At 39.4% G+C, this 25,115-nt stretch overlaps 2 gene segments (V, D, J or C); both read right to left on the bottom strand.

Moving 5' to 3' along the window:
- Positions 1 to 11,733: 11,733 nt before the first annotated feature.
- Positions 11,734 to 12,310, bottom strand: LOC121434887. The segment is given in 2 exon segments: positions 11,734 to 12,125; positions 12,265 to 12,310. Coding segments are annotated over 2 exon segments (438 nt in total).
- A 12,072-nt stretch (positions 12,311 to 24,382) lies between these two features.
- On the bottom strand, positions 24,383 to 24,900 carry LOC121434886. The segment is given in 2 exon segments: positions 24,383 to 24,684; positions 24,849 to 24,900. Coding segments are annotated over 2 exon segments (354 nt in total).
- Between the last annotated feature and the right edge of the window lie 215 nt (positions 24,901 to 25,115).

Here is a 25,115-nt window from a genome sequence, read left to right as displayed (position 1 = left end):
TTCCCTTAGCCAAGAGGATAACTATATGTTTTTCCTTGGGTTCACTTTCTTACTTAGCTTCTTTAGATTCACCTACTGTAGACTCTGTGACCCTTATTTATGGCTAGAAGAGAAAGTGGGAAATACCCTACAACAGATGGGCACAGGAGATCGCTTCCTATGTATAACCCCAGAAGCACAGACATTAAGGGCAATATTGAATAAATGGGACCTACTAAAACTGAGAAGCTTCTGTAAAGTAAAGGACACTGTCACTAAGACACAAAGGCAACCTACTGACTGGGAGAAGATCTTCACCAACCCCACAACAGACAAAGGTCTGATCTCCAAAATATATAGAGAACTCAAGAAATTAGACTTTAAAATGCTAATTAACCCAATTAAAAAATGGGGCACTGAACTGAACAGAGAATTCTCAACAGAAGAAGTTCAAATGGCCAAAAGACACTTAAGGTCGTGCTCAACTTCCTTAGCAATCAGGGAAATGCAAATCAAAACAACTTTGAGATATCATCTTACACCTGTCAGAATGGCTAAAGTCAAAAACACCAAGGATAGCCTTTGCTGGAGAGGCTGTGGAGGAAGGGGTACCCTCATCCATTGCTGGTGGGAATGCAATCTTGTGCAACTACTGTGGAAGTCAGTGTTTCGGTTTCTCAGGAATTTCGGGATCAACCTACCCCGGACCCAGCAATACCACTCTTGGGAATATACCCAAGAGATGCCCTATCATATGACAAAAGCATTTGTTCAACTATGTTCATAGCAGTATTATTTATAATAGCCAGAACTTGGAAACAACCTAGATGCCCTTCAATGGAAGAATGGATGAAGAAAGTATGGAATATATACACATTAGAGTACTACGCTGCAGTAAAAAACAATGACTTCGCGAATTTTGCATGCAAATGGATGGAAATAGAAAACACTATCCTGAGTGAGGTATCCCAGACCGAAAAGGATGAACATGGGATGTACTCACTCATAATTGGTTTCTCACTTCTTTTCCCTATTCTTGAATCTTGTCCCAAGCATTAAATGCTGCTGTATGGCATTGTGACAAGGTGTGTTCATTGTATGTGGCCTGATTATTTATATCAGCTTAAAAGACCTCACCAAGAATTTGGGAAACCTTGTAACCTCTAATCTTACTTTGTTGTTCAAGAACCTTTTATTCTTCTCTTCAATAGCTTTTCCATTGTAACTGAGGGCCATATTCTGATACTTTGAAGACTAATTGAAGTCAGTCAGTTGGGGTAATCGTATTTTTTGAAGATCATGTGTTTAGCAACAGCCTCACACATGTTGAATGCAAAGCAAAAGAAACTATTGCCTCCTTAATATCTTTTAAATCTTCCATATGTATTGCTTCCCTATGTGAGTCTGCATAACCTTTGGAATTTTTGTTATTTGCTGTCTTTCCCTTTCACAAATGTTAGTAGTACAGATAATAGCAGGTGAACTCAAGAATTTAGGCAAGTCATCTCTGACTCTGTAAGTTACTGGAGGGTACCAGTACCTTTAATCTCTTTTATCTATGCCTTAACACTCTTTTTTTTAAAATATCAGTTTTATTAAATTCTTCTAAGGATTGAAATCTATATGTCACAAATTTCTGTCAGGTCTGAACCTCCTAAACAGTGAATAATTCCAGTGATTTCACTAGACAATCAGCTTCTTGTTTTCATTATTCATATATGATTTTGAACATTTCATTTTATCCTTTAATTATACTTTTTCATCCTTAGAGATTATCTCTAAGACATGCAGATTTCCTTTTGAAAGCAATGGTCTATCTGCCAGTTTTTTATAACTATTTGACATGGAATGAATTTTGTCTGCTAATTTATCATTTCTATGGTCAATGGAATGAATTTTTCTTGTGAATTTATCATTGTCAAATCAATGACATGAATCCTTCACCTAATCTCTCATTTCAACTCTGTAAATCTGTACCCTTTCAATAAATTTCTTATTCTTGGCACTGTTATCAAACTATTTTCTAATGATAGGATATGAATTATCAGACTAATAGTAACTATATCTAAAAGTGTTTATGTCCCAGGCAGATCATATATCTCTTCTAAAATTACATCCATAGTAGAAACCAAAAAAGAATTTAAATTCCTGAATGGTGATATTATCTGCAATTGGCATGGAAGAAGTTCATCAATTATAAAAGAAATCTAATTATGTATTTATCAATTTAAAGTTAAGTTTATTAGATAATTTACCTCAGATAAAATCCTTAGGAGGCTGTTTTTTGTGTCCTGGGTGTTTTTAGGGTGTATTAATGATGTTTGGCCCACAGACATTTCTTCCTTAATTCTTCTAAATCTTCCATATGTATTGGTTCCCATTGACAGTCTGTGTGTCCTGCATATCCCAGGTATAGAGAGCAGGTTGGTTCAGGCTCTCAGAGTGGGCTCCTGTGATTTAAAAACTCACCCAGGCAAATCCCCAACTGGCACCCATGAGTATTAGGCAAAAGAATACAGGAGCCAAAACATATTACATACCCCACTGAAGCAGTCCACCAAACAAATTTGGACAGGCTCAGCAGTTGCTCTTCAGGCAGCATTCCAATTTAGGAGGGGTGTGCTGAAGGGTATGAATAGCTTACTACTGCAACCAGTCAGTCCTACGCAGGAAGCATGCGAGGCCAAACACTGCAGAGTTTCCTCCCAGCCTTCTGAGCCTGAAGCTCCTGCCAAATCAGACCTGGCTGAGAGTCTGGGTAGAACACAGCATGGAGAGTGTTTTGAGATGACCCTTGTGTTATATGCAGTTAGGGATCCTGGAAGCAGGAGAGGACCAACCACTCCCAATGAGAATGAACCACAGTTGCACACAGAGCCTAGCACACTAGGTAAGCAACAGTTAAAAGTTTTACTCAGGAAACAGATGCATGTTCTGACTAAAGACCCTTTACTGGGACCTGAGAGATGGCTCAGTGAATAAGGGTCCTTGTCATTTTAGGAGGCCATAGTTCCCTCCCTGGCATCTGCATCAGATGGCTCACAGCTGCCTGTAACTCCAGCTTCAAGGGACCTGATGCTCTCTTTTGACCTCCAGGAACCTGTAGGCAAGTACCAGATATTTACACAGACCCACTCTCACATACATTAAAAAAGACAGAGAAAAAGAATCTACCCCTGTGAAATAATTGAAGTGAAATCTCTGCAGGAGAAGAAGAATCAGGAACATAACGATAAAGTATAAATGGGATGGGTTCATAGCTTTGGGATGCATTTTAAAAACTGGAACACTCCTGCTACAGTCAAGGTTTGTTCTAAATGTTTAAAATATTACCATATAAGAAGGAAGTGGATTGGTGGAAACCAAGATAGGAGTGCTGCGTTCCAGAGTGACAGGGCCAGCAGTCCTGGTGTGCTATTGCACGTGGTGACTCCGTGGGGCAATGCACTGTACACTCGTAACAGTAGAGGAACGCATCACAGAGTTTTCATTATGAAAATCATTGACAAAGTGCCTTCTATATGTGTGTTTATACTCATAGGTTATTGCTAGGCTCCACTTTAGTTTGGGTGATGTTTCAGGAAGTTTCTATAACAGGTTTCCTATACTGTTTTGTTCAGAAGGTCTTTAGGGTTAGTTATCCCTCCCTGACACAACTCCCTCTATCCTGCCCTCTTATTTGTCCTTTTATGGAAGTTTTTTCTGTTTCTCCTTCCCTTGAAGATCCCCTCTTCCCCCTCAGCCTCTTATTGATACCAAACATCTGTGGATTTTACAAATGAAACAAACATATTTAAAGCTAGAGTAATACTCAGCTGCTTTTCCTGTCTGGGTTACCTTGCTCAGGTGACTCTTTCCAGTTCCACCAAATTACCTGAAATTATTATAATTTCATTTCTCTTATTTAGGTAAATCATGACCCACTGTGTAAATGTGCCACATTTTCACAACTCACTCATCAGTTGATGCACATCTAGACTGTTTCCAATTCACAGTGATTATGAATAGAGCAGCAATGAACTTGGAAGAGCAGGTGTCTCTGTGGAAAGATGTAGAATCTTTTAGTTAATTGCTCAGGACTGGTACAGCTAGATCTTGTGGTAGATCCATGGTCAGCTGCAGAGGAACCTCCATACTGATTTCCATATTGTTTGTGCCCATTTGCATTCACATTGGCAATGAATAAGTTTTCTCCTTCATGTCCTCTCAGATGTCCTGGTTCTCTGGTTCTTGCAGTCCCTCCTGCTCCATTTCTGTGATGTTCTGTGGCATTAGGTGTGGGAATTGAATTGTAGATATATTAACTGGAACTAGAGACTCCACATTAGGTAAATCATGACCCACTGTGTAAATGTGCCACATTTTCACAACTCACTCATCAGTTGATGCACATCTAGACTGTTTCCAATTCACAGTGATTATGAATAGAGCAGCAATGAACTTGGAAGAGCAGGTGTCTCTGTGGAAAGATGTAGAATCTTTTAGTTAATTGCTCAGGACTGGTACAGCTAGATCTTGTGGTAGATCCATGGTCAGCTGCAGAGGAACCTCCATACTGATTTCCATATTGTTTGTGCCCATTTGCATTCACATTGGCAATGAATAAGTTTTCTCCTTCATGTCCTCTCAGATGTCCTGGTTCTCTGGTTCTTGCAGTCCCTCCTGCTCCATTTCTGTGATGTTCTGTGGCATTAGGTGTGGGAATTGAATTGTAGATATATTAACTGGAACTAGAGACTCCACAACATTTACTATCTGCTCTTTGACCAGTTGGCTATAACTGTAGTAGTGACTCTCTGCTTCAAAATGAAGCTTCTTTCATTAGGGTTTAGAACTATACTTATCTGTGTATATTGGCAGTGGACATGTTGGAGGAACTGCAGTCGACAATGAAGTTTATGGAGTATGGCTCACCAGTAAGTACAGCTAGGAAGAGTGTACTCTGGAGAGAAAAAGCCGCCCCCCCCGACTTATGGGGGGGTTGTGTGTATCTAGTCCCTGACTTCTCCTGACCCATCTCCTGCATGCTGCTATCGCCTACTTACTGAATTTGGCATGGTATGATTGTTGAGTGGGAGAATTTCACTGTATCCTGTAAATTGTGATTGTTTTATGGGAAAATCCCTCTCCTCATTTGCAGATCATAATGAAAAAGATTTTCATAGAGCAATGAAACTTAGAGATGTGAGACTGGCTTAAGATGGAAAATTAAAAGAAGGAGATTTCATGCGTTATACACAAGTTAGTTCTCGCTATGAATAAACAGTCTGATGATTAAAGAAGATAGTTATGTCATATGATCGGGCATCTCTTGGGTATATTCCCAGGAGTGGTATTGCTGGGTCCAGGGGTAAGTTGATCCCGAATTTCCTGAGAAACCGAAACACTGACTTCCACAGTGGTTGCACAAGATGGCATTCCCACCAGCAATGGATGAGGGTACCCGTTCCTCCACAGCCTCTCCAGCAAAGGTTATCCTTGGTGTTTTTGACTTTAGCCATTCTGACAGGTGTAAGATGATATCTCAAAGTTGTTTTGATTTTCATTTCCCTGATTGCTAAGGAAGTTGAGCACGACTTTAAGTGTCTTTTGGCCATTTGAACTTCCTCTGCTGAGAATTCTCTGTTCAGTTCAGTGCCCCATTTTTTAATTGGGTTAATTAGCATTTTAAAGTCTAGTTTCTTGAGTTCTTTATATATTTTGGAGATCAGACCTTTGTCTGTTGTGGGGTTGGTGAAGATCTTCTCCCAATCAGTAGGTTGCCTTTGTGTCTTATTGACTATGTCCTTTGCTTTACAGAAGCTTCTCAGTTTAAGTAGGTCCCATTTATTCAATGTTGCCCTTAATGTCTGTGCTTCTGGGGTTATACATAGGAAGCGATCTCCTGTGCCCAGCTCCTGATCATATGACAAGAGCATTTGTTCAACTATGTTCATAGCAGTATTATTTGTAATAGCCAGAACCTGGAAACAACCTAGATGCCCTTCAATGGAAGAATGGATGAAGAAAGTATGGAATATATACACGCTAGAGTACTACGCTGCGGTAAAAAACAATGACTTCTCGAATTTTGCAGGCAAATGGATGGAAATAGAAAACACTATCCTGAGTGAGGTGTCCCAGACCCAAAAAGATGAACATGGGATGTACTCGCTCATAATTGGTTTCTAGCCATAAATTAGGGCCACGGAGTCTACAATAGGTGAACCTAAAGAAGCTAAGTAAGAAGGTGAACCCAAGGAAAAACATATAGTTATCCTCTTGGCTAAGGGAAGTAGACCCAATTGCCGGGGAGAAAATTAGGATCTTGGGGGTGGGGTGGGATGGGGGTAAGGGGAGATGGGGAGAGAAAAGGTAGAAGGGAAGGAGGGGGGATTTGGGGAATCAGGAGAATTGGGATAAAGGAAAGGTGGATAGGGGAGCACGGAACCACAATTCTTAGTTAAGGGAACCACTTTAGGGTGAGCAAGAGATTTGACCCTAGAGGGGCTCCCAAGTGCCCAACATGAGGTTCCCAGTTAGTTCCTTGGGTAGCTGAGGATTGGGAACCTGAAATGACCCTATCCGAGAGCAATACTGACGAATATCTTGCATATCATCATAGAACCTTCATCTGGTGATGGATGGAGACAGAGACAGAGACCCACACTGGAGCACTGGACTGAGCTCCCAAGGTCCCAATGAGGAGCAGAAGGAGGGAGAACATGAGCAAAGAAGTCGGGACCACGAGGCGTGCACCCACCCACTGAGACAGTGGAGCTGATCTACTGGGAGCTCACCAAGGCCAGCTGGACTTTGACCGAAAAAGCATGGGATAAAACCGGACTCTCTGAACATGGCGAACAATGAGGGCTGATGAGACGCCAAGGACAATGGCACGGGGTTTTGATCCTACTTAATGTGCTGGCTTTGTGGAAGCCTAGCCAGTTTGGATGTTCACCTTCCTAGATATGGACGGAGGGGGGAGGACCTAGGACTTACCACAGGGCAGGGAACCTGGACTGCTCTGTGGACTGGAGAGGGAGGGGGAGAGGAGTGGGGGGAGGGGTAGAAGGGTGGGAGGAGGGGGAGAAGGGTGGGAGGAGGGGGAGGGAAATGGGAGGCTGGGAGGAGGTGGAAACTTGTTTTTTGTTTATGTTTTTTTTTCTTCTTTTCTTAATAAAAAAAATTATAAAAAAAAAAAAAAGAAGATAGTTATGTCTCTACATCCAAGGTTAGCTCTGAGTTCCTTGGTCATGTAGCTTACAGAATTAATCTCAGGTCTTAGTGTGCACTTTGAGAAAACAGAGTAGTGAAAGGAAATTAAAAGACTGTACTGTATGTAATACAGATGGTTTGCTAGACCACTTGATTAAGGTTCTGTAGACTAAAATAAGGATAAAAATCTGCTACACAATAACCACAAATGGCTGCCTGCCAGTACAAAGGGACTGGCTAAAATATACTTGACTTGCTTAAAACTTAGTTAATCAATAATAAAAGCAGCATCGCTTGAGGGTGAAGATATTATGGTTGGAAAATTAATAGAAATGAAAATGTTTAATTACACGTGGACTTCTAATAAAGCATGTAACTTATGGTCATATTGTGATTTCTTCCCAAGTAAGGATATTAATATGATGTGAAAATACATAATTTTCAGTTATGAGGTAATTTTCTTCTTGCATAGAGATTTTTATCTTAGGTGGTATAGAATGGCTAAGAGAAAAACAAAGACAGGAAAATTAAGTTTTGCCCCCTCAGGTAATCCTTCTGTGTGTGTTTAGCTTCTGAGTCCACATCCATGCTCTAGTTTCTCTGACTGGAGACTGGGGTTGACTTATAGTTCATCTCCAGCAGTGTGTAATCATAAGTACTTAGAATACAGTTAGAAGCTACATTGATTTAGGAAAGTGGCTGCCGTAGTGGGTTCTTCTCTAGGGTCTACGACTTCTCCCACTGTGGGTAGTTAGCTAGGTTTCTAGTATCAGGCTGGAATTCATTGGTACTGAGCAACCTTGAATTCAATGAGGTATATATTAGTTTCCCCAAAGATATAAGAGCTACTATTGTACCGGTCTGTGGCCATGTCCATGTCAGAGGAGCAGCAGAGGGCATTTGACCTCAGGGTCTCAGCCCACCAGGAGGCGAATCCCTGATGGGTGAATCTGTTACGCCCAGATCACAGAGTCCACCAAATCCAACTAAGAGACCAAGTCCTTTATGTCAAAGCAAAGAACCTTTATTCTTATGCAAGTTTGCAAACTCAGGCTCTCCACGTCTCTACCATATTGGAGTGATTGGAGAGCTGTGAGCTCAGTTGGGGTTGGGTTTTTATAGTAGCAAAGGTAGATGTGAGGAATTTTTAATCCTCGGGACCCCTGATTGGCTGACATTTGTCTAAGGGTGTCCTAATGAAAAGTAATGGGTGTGTGCTGGCAAGTGATCCTATCTACAATGGTTGGAATGTTAGGAATTTCCTTTGGATGGTCTGTTCCTGGGCACTACCTGCTATGGCTGCTGTGAGGCCTGGGTCCCATGTGTGGCCAGGGTTCCTTGGACCCTCATGGCCTGGTCCCATTATGGGTGGCAAGACTGCCATAGGCCCCACAAATCTCTGATAGGCAAGGCCCCTTGTCTACAGACTCCAGAATGCCTTTTGCTTCTGCTGTGCCTTTACATGTTTGCTGCTGCCGTTTTTCTCTGGTATGTGGCATGGTGTGAGTGGGTGCGGGGAGATCCCTATGCCTGTGATAGAGTATGTTTGCCTCATAGAAATATGCTGTTCTACTGGACATTTTTCCTATGGATTATGAAGATGACTTCTTCCTAAACTGTACTGTCTAATTGATCATAATAATGTTAGTTTAAATAGAGTTTTGACGATTAAAAAGTAAAACAAGGAAATATAACACAGCTAAAACAAATGAATTCCTATGAGGAGTCATGGTTAATGGTTAAGAAAATTCATCAAGTCTCAGTAACCCAGCTTGCCTAAAATCTGTTAATTGTAAGGTTGGGAGATGCGTTCACAAGCTTCAGAGTGCATCATAGCTGAAACAAAGCATTGAAAATAACTTAAAGTTAGATCAATATGATTTTATCAAATTGCTTTAAGGTGGAAAACCCAAGAAGAAAATTTAAAATTTTAGAAGGGCACATAGTTGAATGAGGAATTCATTAAGGTCAGGAAACAAGAACAAAGTAGCATTATTAGCTGACATGCTTTTCTTGCTAGGATGAGTTGGTGTCAAAGGCAAAGATAAATTCCTTGTACTTAATTCTGCTCTCAATCTCATGATATAAAAATATTGATGAATGGAAATGTACCCTAAAGATTTAAAGTAGTGCGGACTGATTCTTTTTTTAAATATAGAAGTTTTTATTGTAATTCCTTTAGAATTTCTTATAAGATTACATTTTGGGATAAGCAAGAAAGTGATTGGTCTTTTATTTGTAACTGCAAAACCCAGCCTGACAATAAAAGAATATCTTGCTTGCTTACATTTTGTTAATTTACAAGTTGTATCAATTCAAATGTATGTATATTCTGGGGAAAATTTGTTTTCACCTGTATTATGTAAAATGTTTAATCATGTAAGGGCTATGGAAAACAGGTTAGATTTTTTTTACTTGTATTCATTGTAATCATGCACTTAATAAACAGAATGTAACCACACTATAATTTTTATACTGCCTGAATTATTTTGTTGATATATGTAACCTGTAGGGGAAAGAATAAAGATAGAGCTAAAATGAGTTAGAAGAAAAACATCAAGAATAAAGGTAGAATTAGAAGGAAAACATCAAGAATGAGAGAATAAGGAAGAATAAAAACAGAGTTCGAGGGAAACCATCAAGAGAGACGGAAGGTGTCATTTCTGGATAGAGAGAAGAAAAGAGAATATAAAACATAGAATCAAAGAGTACAAAAGAAGAATAAAGAAAAGTTTTGAAAGAAACCATCTATAGAGTGTGTGAATCTATAGTCCCTAACACATCAGATAAAAAAATACTACTGCACCCTAACTCTGAGGATTCACTTTGAGACCTGCCCTGTTTTAACCTGCTCTCCCAGACAGTAATATGTACCCTTGTGGATATCTTGTCATGGTGGTTCTTGTTTTGGTTCATACTCTTTACACAACTTAGTAGGATTATTTATTGCTTTTCTCCCCTGGATTCTTACATGGCACCTTCACATACTGTGAGAAGTCATGCTCAGAGAAGAATCTTCAGGTGAGTTCAGAGTTCCTTCAAGTCCTATGTCTAAAACATGTAGTGTAATTAGAAACGGGGTCTTACCTTCAAATTCTGTGAGGGCAGTCAACGGCAATGACATTAGTCTGGTTTATTTGGAGGAGTCTCTTAAGTCCCTAATTAACAACTTGAAAGGAGGTTTTCCATACCCGGAACTGGTATTTTTTTTTAATTAGATTTGGCATTCATTCTAGGTTTGACAAGCACTCTTCTGAGAGATTCAGTTCTATGTGTACCATTTAAGTAGTGTTTGGGATTTAAAAATTCTATTTGACATTCAGTTTTGCTTCCTAATCAGTAAGATAGCATATACTACTTTACTGTTCTCTGTGAACATAAACGTGAATCTTTCTTGAGAGACACCATGGTCTTTGTTTTAAGATCTTTCTTCCTTTATAGAGAGATAAATATGAGTACTAGAAATTTTACATTAAACCAATATTTTGTTCCCAGAATTGAGAAGGATCAAAACCTTGGCTTCCTTTCCAACATTGCAGAAGAATTATTGGAGAACCTAACTCTAATCCCAGATGAGTGACAATACCATGTCCTTAGGATTTAAACCAGTGTCGTGACCTATGAGAGTGGACATTAAGGGCTTTCTGGACAGACTCTTTATGACTAGCCTGCTTCATACACAGTGTGTAGGAAAGGGGAAGGGCCGTCTCTCATGGCAGCATTTTCAGAGTTCTATCAGCTCTATTTCCAGAGCAGCTTCACTGAGTGGAAGCTGTTGGGGAGTGTGGTGATTTGAATGAGAATGATCCCCATAGACTCATATATCTGAACATTTGGTTCCAGTTTGTGGATTGTATAGGAAGATCAGCACGTGTGACCTTGTCAGAAAAGGTGTGTCATTACTGGTGGTCTTTGGAATCTCAAAGACAAAAAGCTAGGCCCAGACTATCCCTCTTTCTGCCCTCCTTTGTGATTAGGTATAAGACCTCAGCTACTTCTCCAGAGACATGCCTGCCTGTCTGCTGCTCTGCTCCCCACAATGATGGTAATGGACACACCCTCTAAAACTTAGTCAAGCCCCAATTAAATGCTTTCTTTAATAAGTTCTCTTGGTCATGGTTTCTCTTCACAGCGATAGAACAGCAGCCAAGGCCAGAAGTCTTCCTGAACTTTCTGTTACCTGGAAAGAATGAACAGAAGAATCTGAAATACATGTGAAGTGAGACTGAAGATTATTTTTAAAGACTAGAGTCTATGTTCCTCTTTTGGGTCATAAATTTGTGGGGGCAATAACAGAAGATGCTGGAGAATTTAAGTCACTAAATTTTGTAAGACATCTTGTTGAAGATAAATTCCATGGCAGGGTTTTTCTGGAGATGTTTTCTGTAAGAGGTCCTCCAATTTTGGGGGAGAAGAGTATTTCAGGGGATAAAAGTGCGGGTTGTTTCCAGCAATGACTTTCATCCTGTGTTGTCAGAAAAATCCACAGATTCCTAGGTTTCTGGGACTTTGATCTGAAATGTATTGCTGTTTTTCAATAGGCTGAGCAAACCCCACTTAGAGACATACACAGCTCTCCCTCACAGGGCCACTCCCCTCACCCTCCTGTACACTTGGTTTGTGTGCAGCTTCCCCTGCAGTCTTCCTCACTGTGTCACTCAGAGCACAGTAGTACAGGGCAGAGTCTGACAGCTTCATTGAGGACTTCTGCAGGTGGAAGGAGCTGTTGCTCTTATGGAGCATGGCATAGAACCCTTGGTATTCTGTCCTCTTCTTGTCTGTGAAGCCCTTCAGGAGTAGTTGAGGGGCTTTGTTGACATATTGCACATACCAGAAAACATAAGGGGCTGAATCAGTAGTCTGATAGGTACAGTTCAGCATCACAGGTGACCCCTCTGTGACAGTAACCAGGCCTTCTGTCTGGGTCACTGAGTCTCCATTGCTCATCCCTGAAAATAAATAAATGCATGAGTAAATAAATAAATAAATAAATAAGAAGGAATAACAATGCTACATGAGAGCAAGGGTAAAGACTTTCATAGCTGTAAGAAAATGACATCACTACTACTTAAGGTAATTGTAACTTACTGAACATTAAGAGGAACAGCAGAACTGAACAGCTGTCAGGAAGCATGACTGTAGATGTCAATGACACTTGGTGCTTGAGTTCACCGAACTTACAGGGCAAGTCTTCTCAGGACCTTATTGAAACTCATAAACAAGGACCTCCTTACTCACAGTGACAGTCTGTCACGTGAAGCCGCCACCTGGATGAGATGTTAACCACATCTGAATAGGCAGCGCCCTCCTCTGGTTTTCTTCAAACTACCAGAGATGTCTGCACAACACATTGTGAGCAATTTGAAACCTCACCCCAAAGAGGCAGGTCTCAAGTCCCCAGCAGGTGGCTGAAACCACCAGTGTTACTGAACTGTATGTAGCCTGTGGTGTTGAATTTTTATTATACTAACCTGCTTCCTCCACTCTTGTCAGATCCAAACACTCTTCCTTACTAACACAGTTTTGTGTCCCCTGTCCCTGACATAAAATAAAAATCCGTTAAGATTCACACTACAGTTGGTCCTGTGCATATAGTCTTGGATGTGTGGCCTTCAGTGGAGAGCAGTCTATGCACTTGGGGCTGCATCAACAAAGCAATATAATTCTCTCTCCCAGCCGCTACCAAATGCCCATAACTCCTTATCTAAGTGTGGGAATTGCCCATCTTCTCTCTGCTTTTTGGGATTGTGTTTTCCCTGATCCTTTGAAAGTCTTATGTGTGTTGTAAACTTGTGTGAATTCATGTGTGCAGCTGCTCTGCTGTGTCCAGATAACACTGTCTCCTTGTAGTCATCCCCCATCTATAGCTCTGACATTCTTTTCACCCCTTCTTCCTCAGTGACCTCTGACGTGGGAGGAGGGTTGGGATGGAGAAGTCCCTCCTGGGGCTGAATGTTCTGCAGTCTTTTCATCTCTACAGCACAGTGAGTTCTGGTTCTCTGTGACAATCACCATGTGCTGAAAACAGGGAAAGGGAAAGATGAAATTGTATTTCAATGTTTAGAATTATTTTCAAAAGCTAAGCAAGGAGAAAACTATCCAATATGATTTTGAGTGATTTGAAGCTAACTTTCTTATCCTGTGTTTTTAATGTCTATACTATAATTGGCAATTGCAAACTAGGAACTAAAAATTAGTTTAGTACAGAGAGAGAGATATTAATTCTGCAGGTTATTAAGCTAAACCAAAATATATACTTTAATGGTATCTTGACATCAAAATTTGGGTCTAAGGATATGTTGCTTTGGAAAAGAGGTTCTGCTCTTGTTTCCACAGAGGAACCTTCTAGACTAATATGGTTTTATGGACCAAGACCCTCCCAAATGTCTCCATAAATGCCAGAAAATACTTTACCCAACAACAAAAATACATAAAACAAAAAAACAGGTTAAAAAAAAACTATGCCCGAATTTCCAAATATTGTTTATCAGTGTTTGTTTACATTTAAAGGCTTGATATGCTATAGAGATCAATACTTTACATTTTGTGGATCTTCATCTATTGATTTAAATTTAAGGTCAATTTTGTTATATGTATTTGTGCTCTTATTTAAGGTATATTTTGTTTGTGCAGTTCATTTAAAAATGTAATGTAGAGTTAAGAGATACAGATCAACAACAACGAAAGCAGTGTTTTGGTTTCTCAGGAAATTCGGGATCAGCCTACCCCTGGATCCAGCAATACCACTCTTGGGAATATACCCAAGAGAGGCCCTATCATACAACAAAAGTATATGCTCAACTATGTTCATGGCAGCATTGTTTGTAATAGCCAGAACCTGGAAACAACCTAGATGCCCTTCAACGGAAGAATGGATGAAGAAAGTATGGAATATATACATATTAGAGTATTACTCAGCAGTAAAAAACAAGGACTTCTTGAATTTTGCATGGAAATGGATGGAAATAGAAAACACTATCCTGAGTGAGGTAAGCCAGACCCAAAAAGAGGAACATGGGATGTACTCACTCATATTTGGTTTCTAGCCTTAAATAAAGGACATTGAGCTTATAATTCATGTTCCTAGAGAAGCTAAATAAGAAGGTGAATCCAAAGACAAACACATAGGCATCCTCATGAATATTAACCTTCATCAGGCGATGAAAGGAGACAGAGACAGAGACCCACATGGGAGCACCGGACAGAAATCTCAAGGTCCAAATCAGGAGCAGAAGGAGACGGAGCACGAGCAAGGAACTCAGGACCACGAGAGGTGCACCCACACACACTAAGACAATGGGGATGTTCTATTGGGAACTCACCAAGGCCAGCTGGCCTAATTCTGAAAAAGCATGGGATAAATCCGGACTAGCTGAACATAGCGGACAATGAGGAATACTGAGAATTCAAGAACAATTGCAGTGGGTTTTTGATCCTAATGCACGTACTGGCTTTGTGGGAGCCTAGGCAGTTTGGATGCTCACCTTATGAGACCTGGATAGAGGTGGGCAGTCCTTGGGCTTCCCACAGGTCAGGGAACCCTGATTGCTCTTAGAGCAGATGAGGGAGGGGGACTTGATCGGGGGAGGGGGAGGGAAATGGGAAGCGGTTGTGGGGACGAGGCAGAAATCCTTAATAAATAAATAAATTAAAAAAAAAACAAATAGTCATTTATAATAGTCAGACTTGTAGCCGTGTTAATTAGGTTTTCATGATGTACAGAGATATATTTCAGACAGATAGGTATTCTTCAAATCTTTCAAAAATGTACAGAATATTGCATTTGAAATGTCTTAAAAACTTAGGAAGTTTTATGACAGTAAGACATGTCTGATTCTGGCAGCACCAATTACTTCAGAGAGGTTCATGGGCATAAAAAAGCTAATTATAAAATTTTCTTTCAGCGTGACAAGGCTAATAATTTGGGCAAGAAACTGTTCTTACCAAGAGGTAATTGACCAACCACCTGGAGGGACACCCCACTCTCTAGGCCTCTGTACCATATGCAAAACCTTGGACCCCTCCCCTATCCACCTTGGCTTCTCTAGCCACCCAACAGGCATGCTTTCTGCAGGTAGGCTGCTCCAATACTTCCATTCCATTTATTAGACCCTGTAAGCTACAAGTCTCTCTCTGCCCCCAAACCATCCTATTCTTCCCCTGCAACCTCAGTGAAACTCTAAAAGACAGCCTGCTACTACACAGAGAGGACCAAGAGGAGAGAGACCAACACCTGGTGGGACACCTCACTCTTTAGGCCCTATATATCAGGACAAAAACCTGGGCCCCTCCCCCACATACCTCATCTTCTCCAGCCAGCCAGCAGGTAAGTTTCCTGCAGGTAGGCTGCTCTACCACCCACATTCCATTCATCAGACCCTAAAAGCTACAAGTCCCACTCTGCCCCAAACCCTCTTTTCTCACCACTTGCAACCTCAGAGGAATGTTGAAACACAAGCTGCAACTACAGAGAAAGGACCAAGAGAGAAGACAAAGAGAGAAACTCTGAAGCACAAGCTATGAAGCACAGAGTGGACCAAGAAAGCAAACCAAGAGAGCAGACCATGAAAGCAGGCCAAGAGAGAAGGCTTAGTGAGACCTCAGTGGCTCCCTATGACACAGACTGTTAGAGTACAGAACAGACCAAGAACAGTTCCCAAAGACACAGACAGTCACTGAAAGGATTGGACCAAGAGGCAAAGACATTGTAAGCAACAACTAAAGGGAGGGATAAGTAGGTGCCAATGCATTCAACAATCTAAATAGCAACATGATAACAACACAATCCAGTGCTCATCCAACAGAAAGACTTGATCATCCTAACCCAGAAGAAGCAGAAGAAAATTATTGTAAATGTAACTTTATGAGGATGATCAATAACTTTAAAGAGGAAATGAGAAATTCCCGTAAAGAAATAGAAAGAAAAAATGGAAGAAATCAATAACTCTCTCAAAGAAAACCAGGAGAAAACAATCAAACAGGGGAAGCAAACAGTCCAAGACTTGAAGAATGAAATAGAGTCAATAAAGAAAATACAAACTGAGGGAATTCTGGTTATAGAAAATCTGGTTAAATGGACAGGAGCTACAGAGGCAAGCCTAACCAACAGAATACAAGAGATTGAAGAGAAAATCTCAGGTGCTAAAGATATTATAGATGAAACAGATTCAATGGTTAAAGAAAACATTAAATCCAACAAATTCTTAACATAAAACATCTAGGAAATCTGGGTCACTATGAAAAGATCATATCTAAGAATAAAAGGGTTGAAAGAAGGAGAAAAATTCCAGCTAATGGCACAGAAAATATATTCAACAAAATCATAGAAGAAAACTTTCACAATCTAAAGAAGCATATTTCTATGGAGGTATGGACTGGATCAAAAGATGTACTCTCACTATATAATAGTTAAAATGCACAACATGCCATATAAAGAAAGAATATTAAAAACTGCAAAGGAACAAGGTTAAGGAATGTATAAAAGCAAACCTACCAGAATTATACCTGACCTCTCAATGGAAACCATGAAAACCAGAAGGTCCTGAAGAGATGTGTTGTAGACTCTATGGTACCATGGATGCAAGCCCGGACTACTATACCTGCAAGGCTTTCAAACACCATCGTTGGAGAAGACAAGATATTTTAAGACAAAACCAGAGTTAAACAATACCTATTTACAAATACAGTCCTACAGAATGTCAACATGTACAAAAATGCAGAGATCCATATCTATCCCCATGTACAAAATACAAGTTCAGATGGATTAAAGATGTCAATATAAATCTGACCACACTGAACCTGATAAAAGAGAAAGTGGGAAGTAGCCTTCAATGTATGGGCACAGGAAACCACTTCCTAAATATAACACCAGTAGCACAGACACTGAGAGCAACAATAAATAAATGGGACTTCCTAAAACAGAAACTTCTGTAAAGCAAAGGACATAGTCAATAAGACAAAAAAGAATGTTAAAAAATGTTCACCAACCCATCAGACAGTGAACTGATTTCCAAAATATATAAAGATCTCAAGAAATTAGACATCAGAATTCCAAATTAAAACATGGGATACAGATCTAAACAGAGAAGTCTCAACAGAAGAATCTCAAATGGCTGAAAGAACCTTTGAGGAATGTTAAACATCCTTAGCCATCAGGGAAATGCAAATCAAAATGACTCTGAGATACCATATCAAAATAACTATGATCAAAAACACCAATGATAACTTATACTGGAGAGGATGTGGAGTAAGGGGAACACTCCTCCATTGCTGGTGGGAATGTAAACTTGTACAACCACTCTGGAAATCAATATTGCAGTTTCTCAGAAAATTGGGACTCAACCTACCTCAGTACCCAGCAATACCACTCTTGGGCATATAACCAAAAGATGATCAAACATACTATAAGAATATTTGTTCAACTATGTTCATACATCATCATTTGTAAATCCAGAACCTGGAAACTACCTAGATGCCCCTCAACCAAAGAATGGATAAAGAAAATATGGCAATTTTCACCCTGGAATACTACACAGTAGTAAAGAAAGCAATGGTATCTTGAAATTTGCATGGAAATGGATGGAACTAGAAAAAACACAACATGAAAGAACCAGACTCAGAAAGATGAACATGGTATGTACTCACTCATAAGTGGATTCTAGTTGTAAAGTAAAGGTTATCAAGCCTATAGTTCATGATCCTAGAGACGCTAAGTAGCAAGATGAACCCTAAGAAAACAATACATAGATATACCAGCAAAGGGGGAATAGACAAGATCACCTGACAAAATTGGGAGCATGGGAGTGGGGGAAAAAAGGTTGGAAGTGGAAGATAAGGGAGGAAGGAGAGGGCAGGGCAGAACTTGAAGGAATGGGATAGTCAAGATGGAGGAAAGAAAGAGATGAGAGCAAAGAAAGAGTTATTTTGATTGAGGGAGCCATTATGGGGTTAGCAAGAATTCTTACACTAGAGAAATTCTCAGGAATGTCACCAGCTAAGACCCTAAGCAATAGAGGATACGTTGCCCAAACTAGCCTCATCCTGTAGTCAGATTGATAAATATGTTAAATGTCACCATAGAACCTTCATTCAGCAAATAATGGAAATGGATCAAGAAACCCACAGCAGACCACTGTACTGGACTCCCAAAGTTCAGCTGAAGAGTGGGAGGTGTGAGAATATGTGCAAAGAGATCAAGACCACGATGGGTACACCCACTGAGACAGTTTACTTGAGCTAATGGGAACTTACCAACTCCAGTCGGACAGAGAAGGGGCCAGCATTGGTCTAAACTAGTCCCTCTGAATGTGGGTGACAGTTTTATGGCTGGGGCAGAATGTGGGGACACTGGCAGTGGAAACAGAATTTATACCTACTGCTTGCACTGGCTTTTTGGAACCCATTCTCTTTGGAGGGATACCTTGTTCAGCCTAGAAAAGGGCCTTGGACATTCCCCAAAACATCATGCCTTACTTTCTCTGAGGAGTGAATGGGGAGTCAAGTGGGAGGTAGGTGAAGGGAATTTGAGGAGGGAAGGGAGTAGGAACTGGGATTGGTATATAAAATTAAAAAAAATAGTTTGTTTTCTTTTTTAAAAGAAATAACATAAATTAAATTAAAAAAGAAACCACTCTGATCTGAACTAGACAGGCTAGACCTACAAAAAATGACTGCTAAAGTTGCCTAAGAAAGGTGAGACAGTCCTTCAGGGTTCCTGCTTCATGAAAAAGTCTGTGAGACATTCTGCAGGACACAGTAGAAAGTGACGGATAAACTGTCAATATAGGCAAAATGTTTTTATAATATCCTGCTTCGTAGAAAAGCCTGACAGATACTATGGACCTATAGGCTAAAGATGAATGTCCCAATGTTACAATAGAACTTTGGGTGACTGTCCAGACAGCTAGATGTCTCTGTCAATTCTAAAGTTTTGGAAGTTGCTTACAATCCACTTAAAGTTTGCTTAGGTAATATTATATTTTCTCGAGTCTTTGATGGAGTTTAAGAAAAACAGTTAAACTTATAAAATAGATTAATATAAAACCTTATACTCATAAAAATGAGACAGATGATAGAATATTTTCCTTAATTTGCCAAATGTGCCTGCACTAAATATTTTAACTATAATTTTTGCTTAATAACTGTTTTGTTGTATGTAATCTTGCTATGTTAAAGTTAAAAATCTTCCTTTTTATTTAGACAGAAAAGGGGAGTTGATATGGAATTCCCCTCTGTATGTTGTGAATTTGTTTTATTACCATTGGTTAATAAAGAAGCTGCTTTAGGCCTATAGCAGTGCAGAATATAGCAAGGGGAAATTCCAAGCAGAGATAGAGGAGAAAAGTAGACAGAGTCAAAGATATGTAGCCATTGAAGGAGAAAGATGCTGGATGGAAACTTACCAGTAGGCCACAGCAATGTGGCAATAAACATGTTAGTAAAAAGGGGTTAATTTAAGATAAAAAGAGTCAAACCAAATCCTCAGAAGCAAACTACAACAGCAAAATCCAAGATATAGAAGACAGAATTTCAGGTACTACAGACGAGGTAAAAGAAATGGACACCTCATGAAAAAAAATCTGCTAAATCTATAAACATCAGAAAGAGTCGGGGAAACAACACCTATCACAATAACCTCAAAAAAAAAAACAAAATATCTTGGATAAACTCTGACCATGCTAGTGAAAAGCTTATATATTAACACTTTTAAAACACCAAAGAAAGAAACAGAAGATATCAGACAATGAAAACACCTCCCATGCTCCTGGATTGGTAGAACTAATATGGCAAAAGCAACCATCCTACCTAAAGCAATTGACAGATTCAATGCATCCTCTGTCAAAATTCTAATATGATTCTTCACTAAAATAGAAAACAAAACAATTTTTTGCTTCATGTGAAAACACAAATCTCAGGATAGCTAAAATAACTACAAATAAAAGAACAGCTTCAAGTATTACCATCCTAGATTTCAAATTGTACTACATAGTGTAGTCAGAAAAAATGTGGTATTATCATGAAAAGGGACATGCTGAGCAATGGAAAGAAACTGAAGACCCAAACATAAGTTGACACACTTAGGAACACCTCATTTGATAAAGAAGATACAAAAATGCAAACCAGAAAAAGACAGAATCTTCAACAAATAGTGCTGGCAAAACTGAACGGCTGTTGTGAAAGAATACAAAAAGAATGATTTTCATCACCCTGTACAGAACTCAAATACAAGAGGATTAAAGATGCCAACATACGTCCAGGTACTGTGAATCTAATAGAAGAGAAATATGAAACAGTATTGAACTTATTTGTACAGGAAAAGCCTTTCTGAACAGGACACTAATGACACTGTCACTGGAAACAATAACTGATAAGTGGAACTTAATGAAACTGAAAAGCTTATGTATGGGCACAGGACACCGTCATTCAAACAAAGTTGTAGTTTTCAGAAAGGGAAAATTTAATTACTATCTATATATCTGATAAAGGGCTTAATTCTAAAATATATAAAGAACTAAAAAAACTAAACTTCAAGAAAAGAAATTACTCAATTAAAAGGGAGTACAGATCTCAGCAGAGAGTTCTTAAAAGATTAAACACAAGTGACTGAGAAACACTTGAAATATACTCAACATCCTTAATCAACAGGAAAATGTAAATTAAAGCCATTATGAGATTTTGTCTTACACCTGTCAGAATGACCATAATCAATAAAACTAAAGACATCTTAGGCTGGTGAGGATATTGTGTAAGGGGAACACTCATTCTTTGCTGTTGTGAGTGAAAACTTTAATCGCCATCATGGAAGTGAGTGTTGGACTCTTTAGGATGATGGGAATAGATTTATCTAAAGATTCAGCTACACCAGTTTTGACCTTATACTCATGTGGTCCTGTACCCTTCTACAGAGAAACTTGCTCACTGATTTTTATTGCAGTTCTATTCATAACAGCCAGAAACTATAAACAGCCTAGATTCCCATCAAGAGATGGAGAGCTAATGAAAATGTAGTACATTTATACAATTACTCAGCTATTAAGTCATGAAATTCCCAGGTAAATTGATGGAACTAAGGGAAAAATCCTGAGTGAGATACTCAAGACCCAAAAAGACAAATATAGTTTTTATTCTCTTATACATAGATATTAGATTTTAAGCCTTAAAAGGGCTTTCCACAATCTGTATTTCTATTCAAGTTAAAAATCGAATAGTAGGTGAAGGACTTCCTAAATAGGGGAAGGTAGAATAGATAGTCAAAGAGAGAAGGTGGCTTGTGTAACAGGAGGATTAAACAGAGAAGAGGAGGGAAGAGAGGATAAGGAAGGGAATATGAAGAGAGACAGCTAAAACTCAACTCCATCTTAGATCATATGAAAACCTCCTACAGTAAAAGCTTATATTTGTATATGTACATGTATATATGTGTATATGATATATATACATGAATGAGAGAAATCTGGATAAGATTACCAAATAATAGGGAGAAAATTATTAGCTGGATGTCTTGTATCAAAATTGAAAACATCAGTGACAAGAATGGATGTCATCTAACTGAGCTGTTGGTAAAAGGGTCTCCATGGAAATGAACAAATCAGGTTATTGCCAAGGATGTTGGTTGCTCTCCATAAACTGATGGAAAGCCACTATTGAGGAAGACAACACCAACATGTCAAATTGAACATGGAGAAGCAAAGCTGGCTAACTAGAACTCTCATTTCTATGGAGCAGTGTTCTTGATATAGGAAGGTTTTCTGAAAGCTACCAGAGGAGAAAAGTAAACACCAACCCAACTATAAACACTGGTGTGAAAATGTCACAGATGGTATTAGGGTGAACAAACACACTCTAAACCTCAAATTACCTCAACTGTATTTTTAGAGTTTGTTTTTTGTCTCCTAATGTTTTATCTGGGCATTATTTAACACATTGGTTGCTTGATTTCATATATAGTTAACAATATTGTGGTTTTATGAATTTTTGTGTATGTGTCTTTCCATGTACATGTGCTTCTCATGCTTTTTGTTTTTTCTATTTATTTATTCTATTCCAGTTTGCTTGCTTATTTACTTGCTTATTTTTTAAAAAGAGAGAGAAAAAAGGTGTGGAGTTAGATATGTGGGGATGTGGAGAGAGGCTGGAAGGGGAGGTGGGAAAGAAAACAATGATCAGAATATATTACATGAAAAAAATCTATTTTCAACTAGAAAAAAATAGCAATGGATCAGCCAAGTCCTTTTTGCTCCATGTTGCCCAGATTTGGAGCTCTTGTGTCTTGTTGTAGACAGATGGGACCATATCCTTTCGTGATTCAACATGAAAAGCTGAAAATGGTTGACTTTCAATGAGGCAACTCTTCCTGCACAAATGAGATGGAAACATAATGTTAAGGGAGAAATGCATAAGCAGCCAGTGTTCTTAACCACTGAGCCATCTTCTGAGCTCCTCATCTAATTATTTTATAATGGCATTTTGTACATAGTTCCTGGCTTATAATGGGATCGGATAAAGGACTTTCTGCATTCTTCTGACTTTGAAATTCTTTCATGCAACTGAACACAGAATACTTGTAGAGAGCACTGTCAGGCATAGAGTGTTAAGAGACTGGGGAGAAATAGTCTCATAGTATGATAACCGAAGGGCATCCACATTCTCAGGCATCTAACATGTGCGCCATTTACCTGACAGGTCCCTGAAAAATTAGATAAGTTCTTATCTGGGTTTCCAAACTCCTACATCAAAATGTATCAATAGTAGATCATGGCAAGATTAAATTTATAGTCAAATAAAATAAAATCAGACTTTGGTAAATACAGTGATTATATGTGGTATGATAAGATGGTGGACTGGATAGCCAATGCATAAATAAGCAGGATGTTTCTATATGAGGCTGTTTTTCATTAAATCTAACACACCTTTCTTGTAAAAACACATATACCCTGTAACTTGGAGAACCTGAGAATGACAGATAGTTTATTAATATGTGAAGCAAAAGTCTTATTGACAGCCTCATCTTGATGACTTTCTGGAGCTACGTTCCCTATTTCCAGAGATACTTGGAAAGCTCAAATTCTCAACAGTGGTACTGATACAGCTTTTGGGACTTGTTGTAAAACAGAAAATTATTTTCTCTCTCCAGATGCAGAAATGTGGTCTATATTACTATAATACACAATAGTATTTATGTTGAGGTAAAATTAGTCTACAGTGTGTTGTCATTTATATAAAAATATCAGACAGGACATGATGTCACCCAACAGCTACTGTACCTTGGCTAGTTCAGGTAGAGTTGGTGAAGCCTGAGAATGTAAGTCTGGCTCTAGGAAGAGAGAGGCTTGGCCATTGTTGAACGAGGAGTGGTGGTGGCTATAGAGAAGTGATTGCCCCTGGATGCAAGGTTTGGTTTAGGAGTGAAAGACAGTGAAAGATTTTAAGACATCACCTACAATAAACTGGAAATAATTAGTCAATATCAGTCCAGATGACTTGAAACAGCAGGCTACAAAAGGACACCAAATCTCATTACAGATAGTTGTGAGCCACCAAGCAGTTGCTGGGAACTAAACTCAGGACATCTTGAAAAACAGCCAGTGCTCTTAACCACTGAGCCATCTCTACAACCCCATGAGGATTGGATTGGTGGTGGGTTGGGGAGCAAAGGTAGAGGGTATGGGAGGAGGGTAGGGAGTGGGAACTGGAATTGGTATGTAAAATGAGAAAAGAGAGAGTTTTTGAAATAAAATAAAATTAATAAGATTTGTTTGTCATGCCTTTTTACCACTTAATTTATTAGATCTTCAAAATTAATTGCTTTTTCAACTTCATATTTAGCAGATTAGTGGGAAATTTCCAATGCACTCTAAACACAGGATGGAAATGATTCCTCTTACTTTTCAATTTTGAGAGAAGAATGAAATAATTCTAGGGTGCAAGATGAGTTTATATTTTATGACATTACCGCAAGAATTTAATAAGATAATGTGTAAATTTTGGTCATGCTGGCTGATATTTCTGAGCTTCTATCTTTCTACAAGTTAGTATCATATCAGTCTAGTTTAAGTGTGAACTACTGCAGTGGTATTTTTCTGTTTCCTCACACCATCTTTGTAATTAGTGGAGATCTGATAAAGCCACAGCTGTGCAAATTCTTCTGCAGAGTCTGCCTGTGGCAGGGCTGTAAGATGCACACCCAGACACAGTTTGGGGCCAGGCTTCAGGCTTGCTGGTAGCACTGTGCCTCTGCTGCACAGAAGTAGGTGCCAGAGTCCTCCAGCTGGGCATCTCTGATGTGAAGGGTGCTCTTGCGCTCCTTATTGTTGAAGGTTGAGTTTAACTTCCCATTCTGCTTTGTTCCCGGAGTCAGATAGAAAAGATTGATGAGGCTGCCCCTGGAATTCTGCCAGAACCACTGCATATTTGTCATGGTTGTGGAAAAATTGCATGACAGAGTAGAACTGCTTCCCTCCTGGAGACTCAGGGCTGAAGGATTCTGCTCCACCTCAACTCCTCTGACCCCTGCTTGGAAAAAGAAATGTAATTCAGAATTCATGGAGGGTTTTATCAAATATCCCAGCAGACACCATGAGGATGACTGCAGGGAGCTCTGTGTTGACTCATTCCCCCTCCTCCACTGACATCTTTGCAGATTCCCTAAAGCAACATAGATGAGGACAACTCACAGCAAATCCACACCCACAGAATCCCCAGCACAGCTCCCAGTTTCCTCTCCATGGCCCCTGTCAAATTGCTGGGGTGTCTTCTCCCCAGCTGTGACGGTGTCAAGTCTTGTGCCCAAGACACGTGTGCTTACACACAGCAGTTCTCTCCTAATCACTGAGCTTCCTCTTTCATCTGAAAAAGAAACTCCACCCACCTCCACTGCACAATTGTGGAGGACAATGATGTAGAGCCCAGGACACCATATTTCTAATGTAACACTTCTTATA

The sequence above is a fragment of the Microtus oregoni genome, unplaced genomic scaffold (genome assembly GCF_018167655.1).
Source record: "Microtus oregoni isolate MIOR12 unplaced genomic scaffold, Mior012 000045F_ref0000178, whole genome shotgun sequence".
Classification (NCBI taxonomy): Eukaryota; Metazoa; Chordata; class Mammalia; order Rodentia; family Cricetidae; genus Microtus; species Microtus oregoni.
The sequence above is the reverse complement of the archived record's forward strand: the minus strand, read 5'-3'. Positions and strand labels throughout refer to the sequence as shown.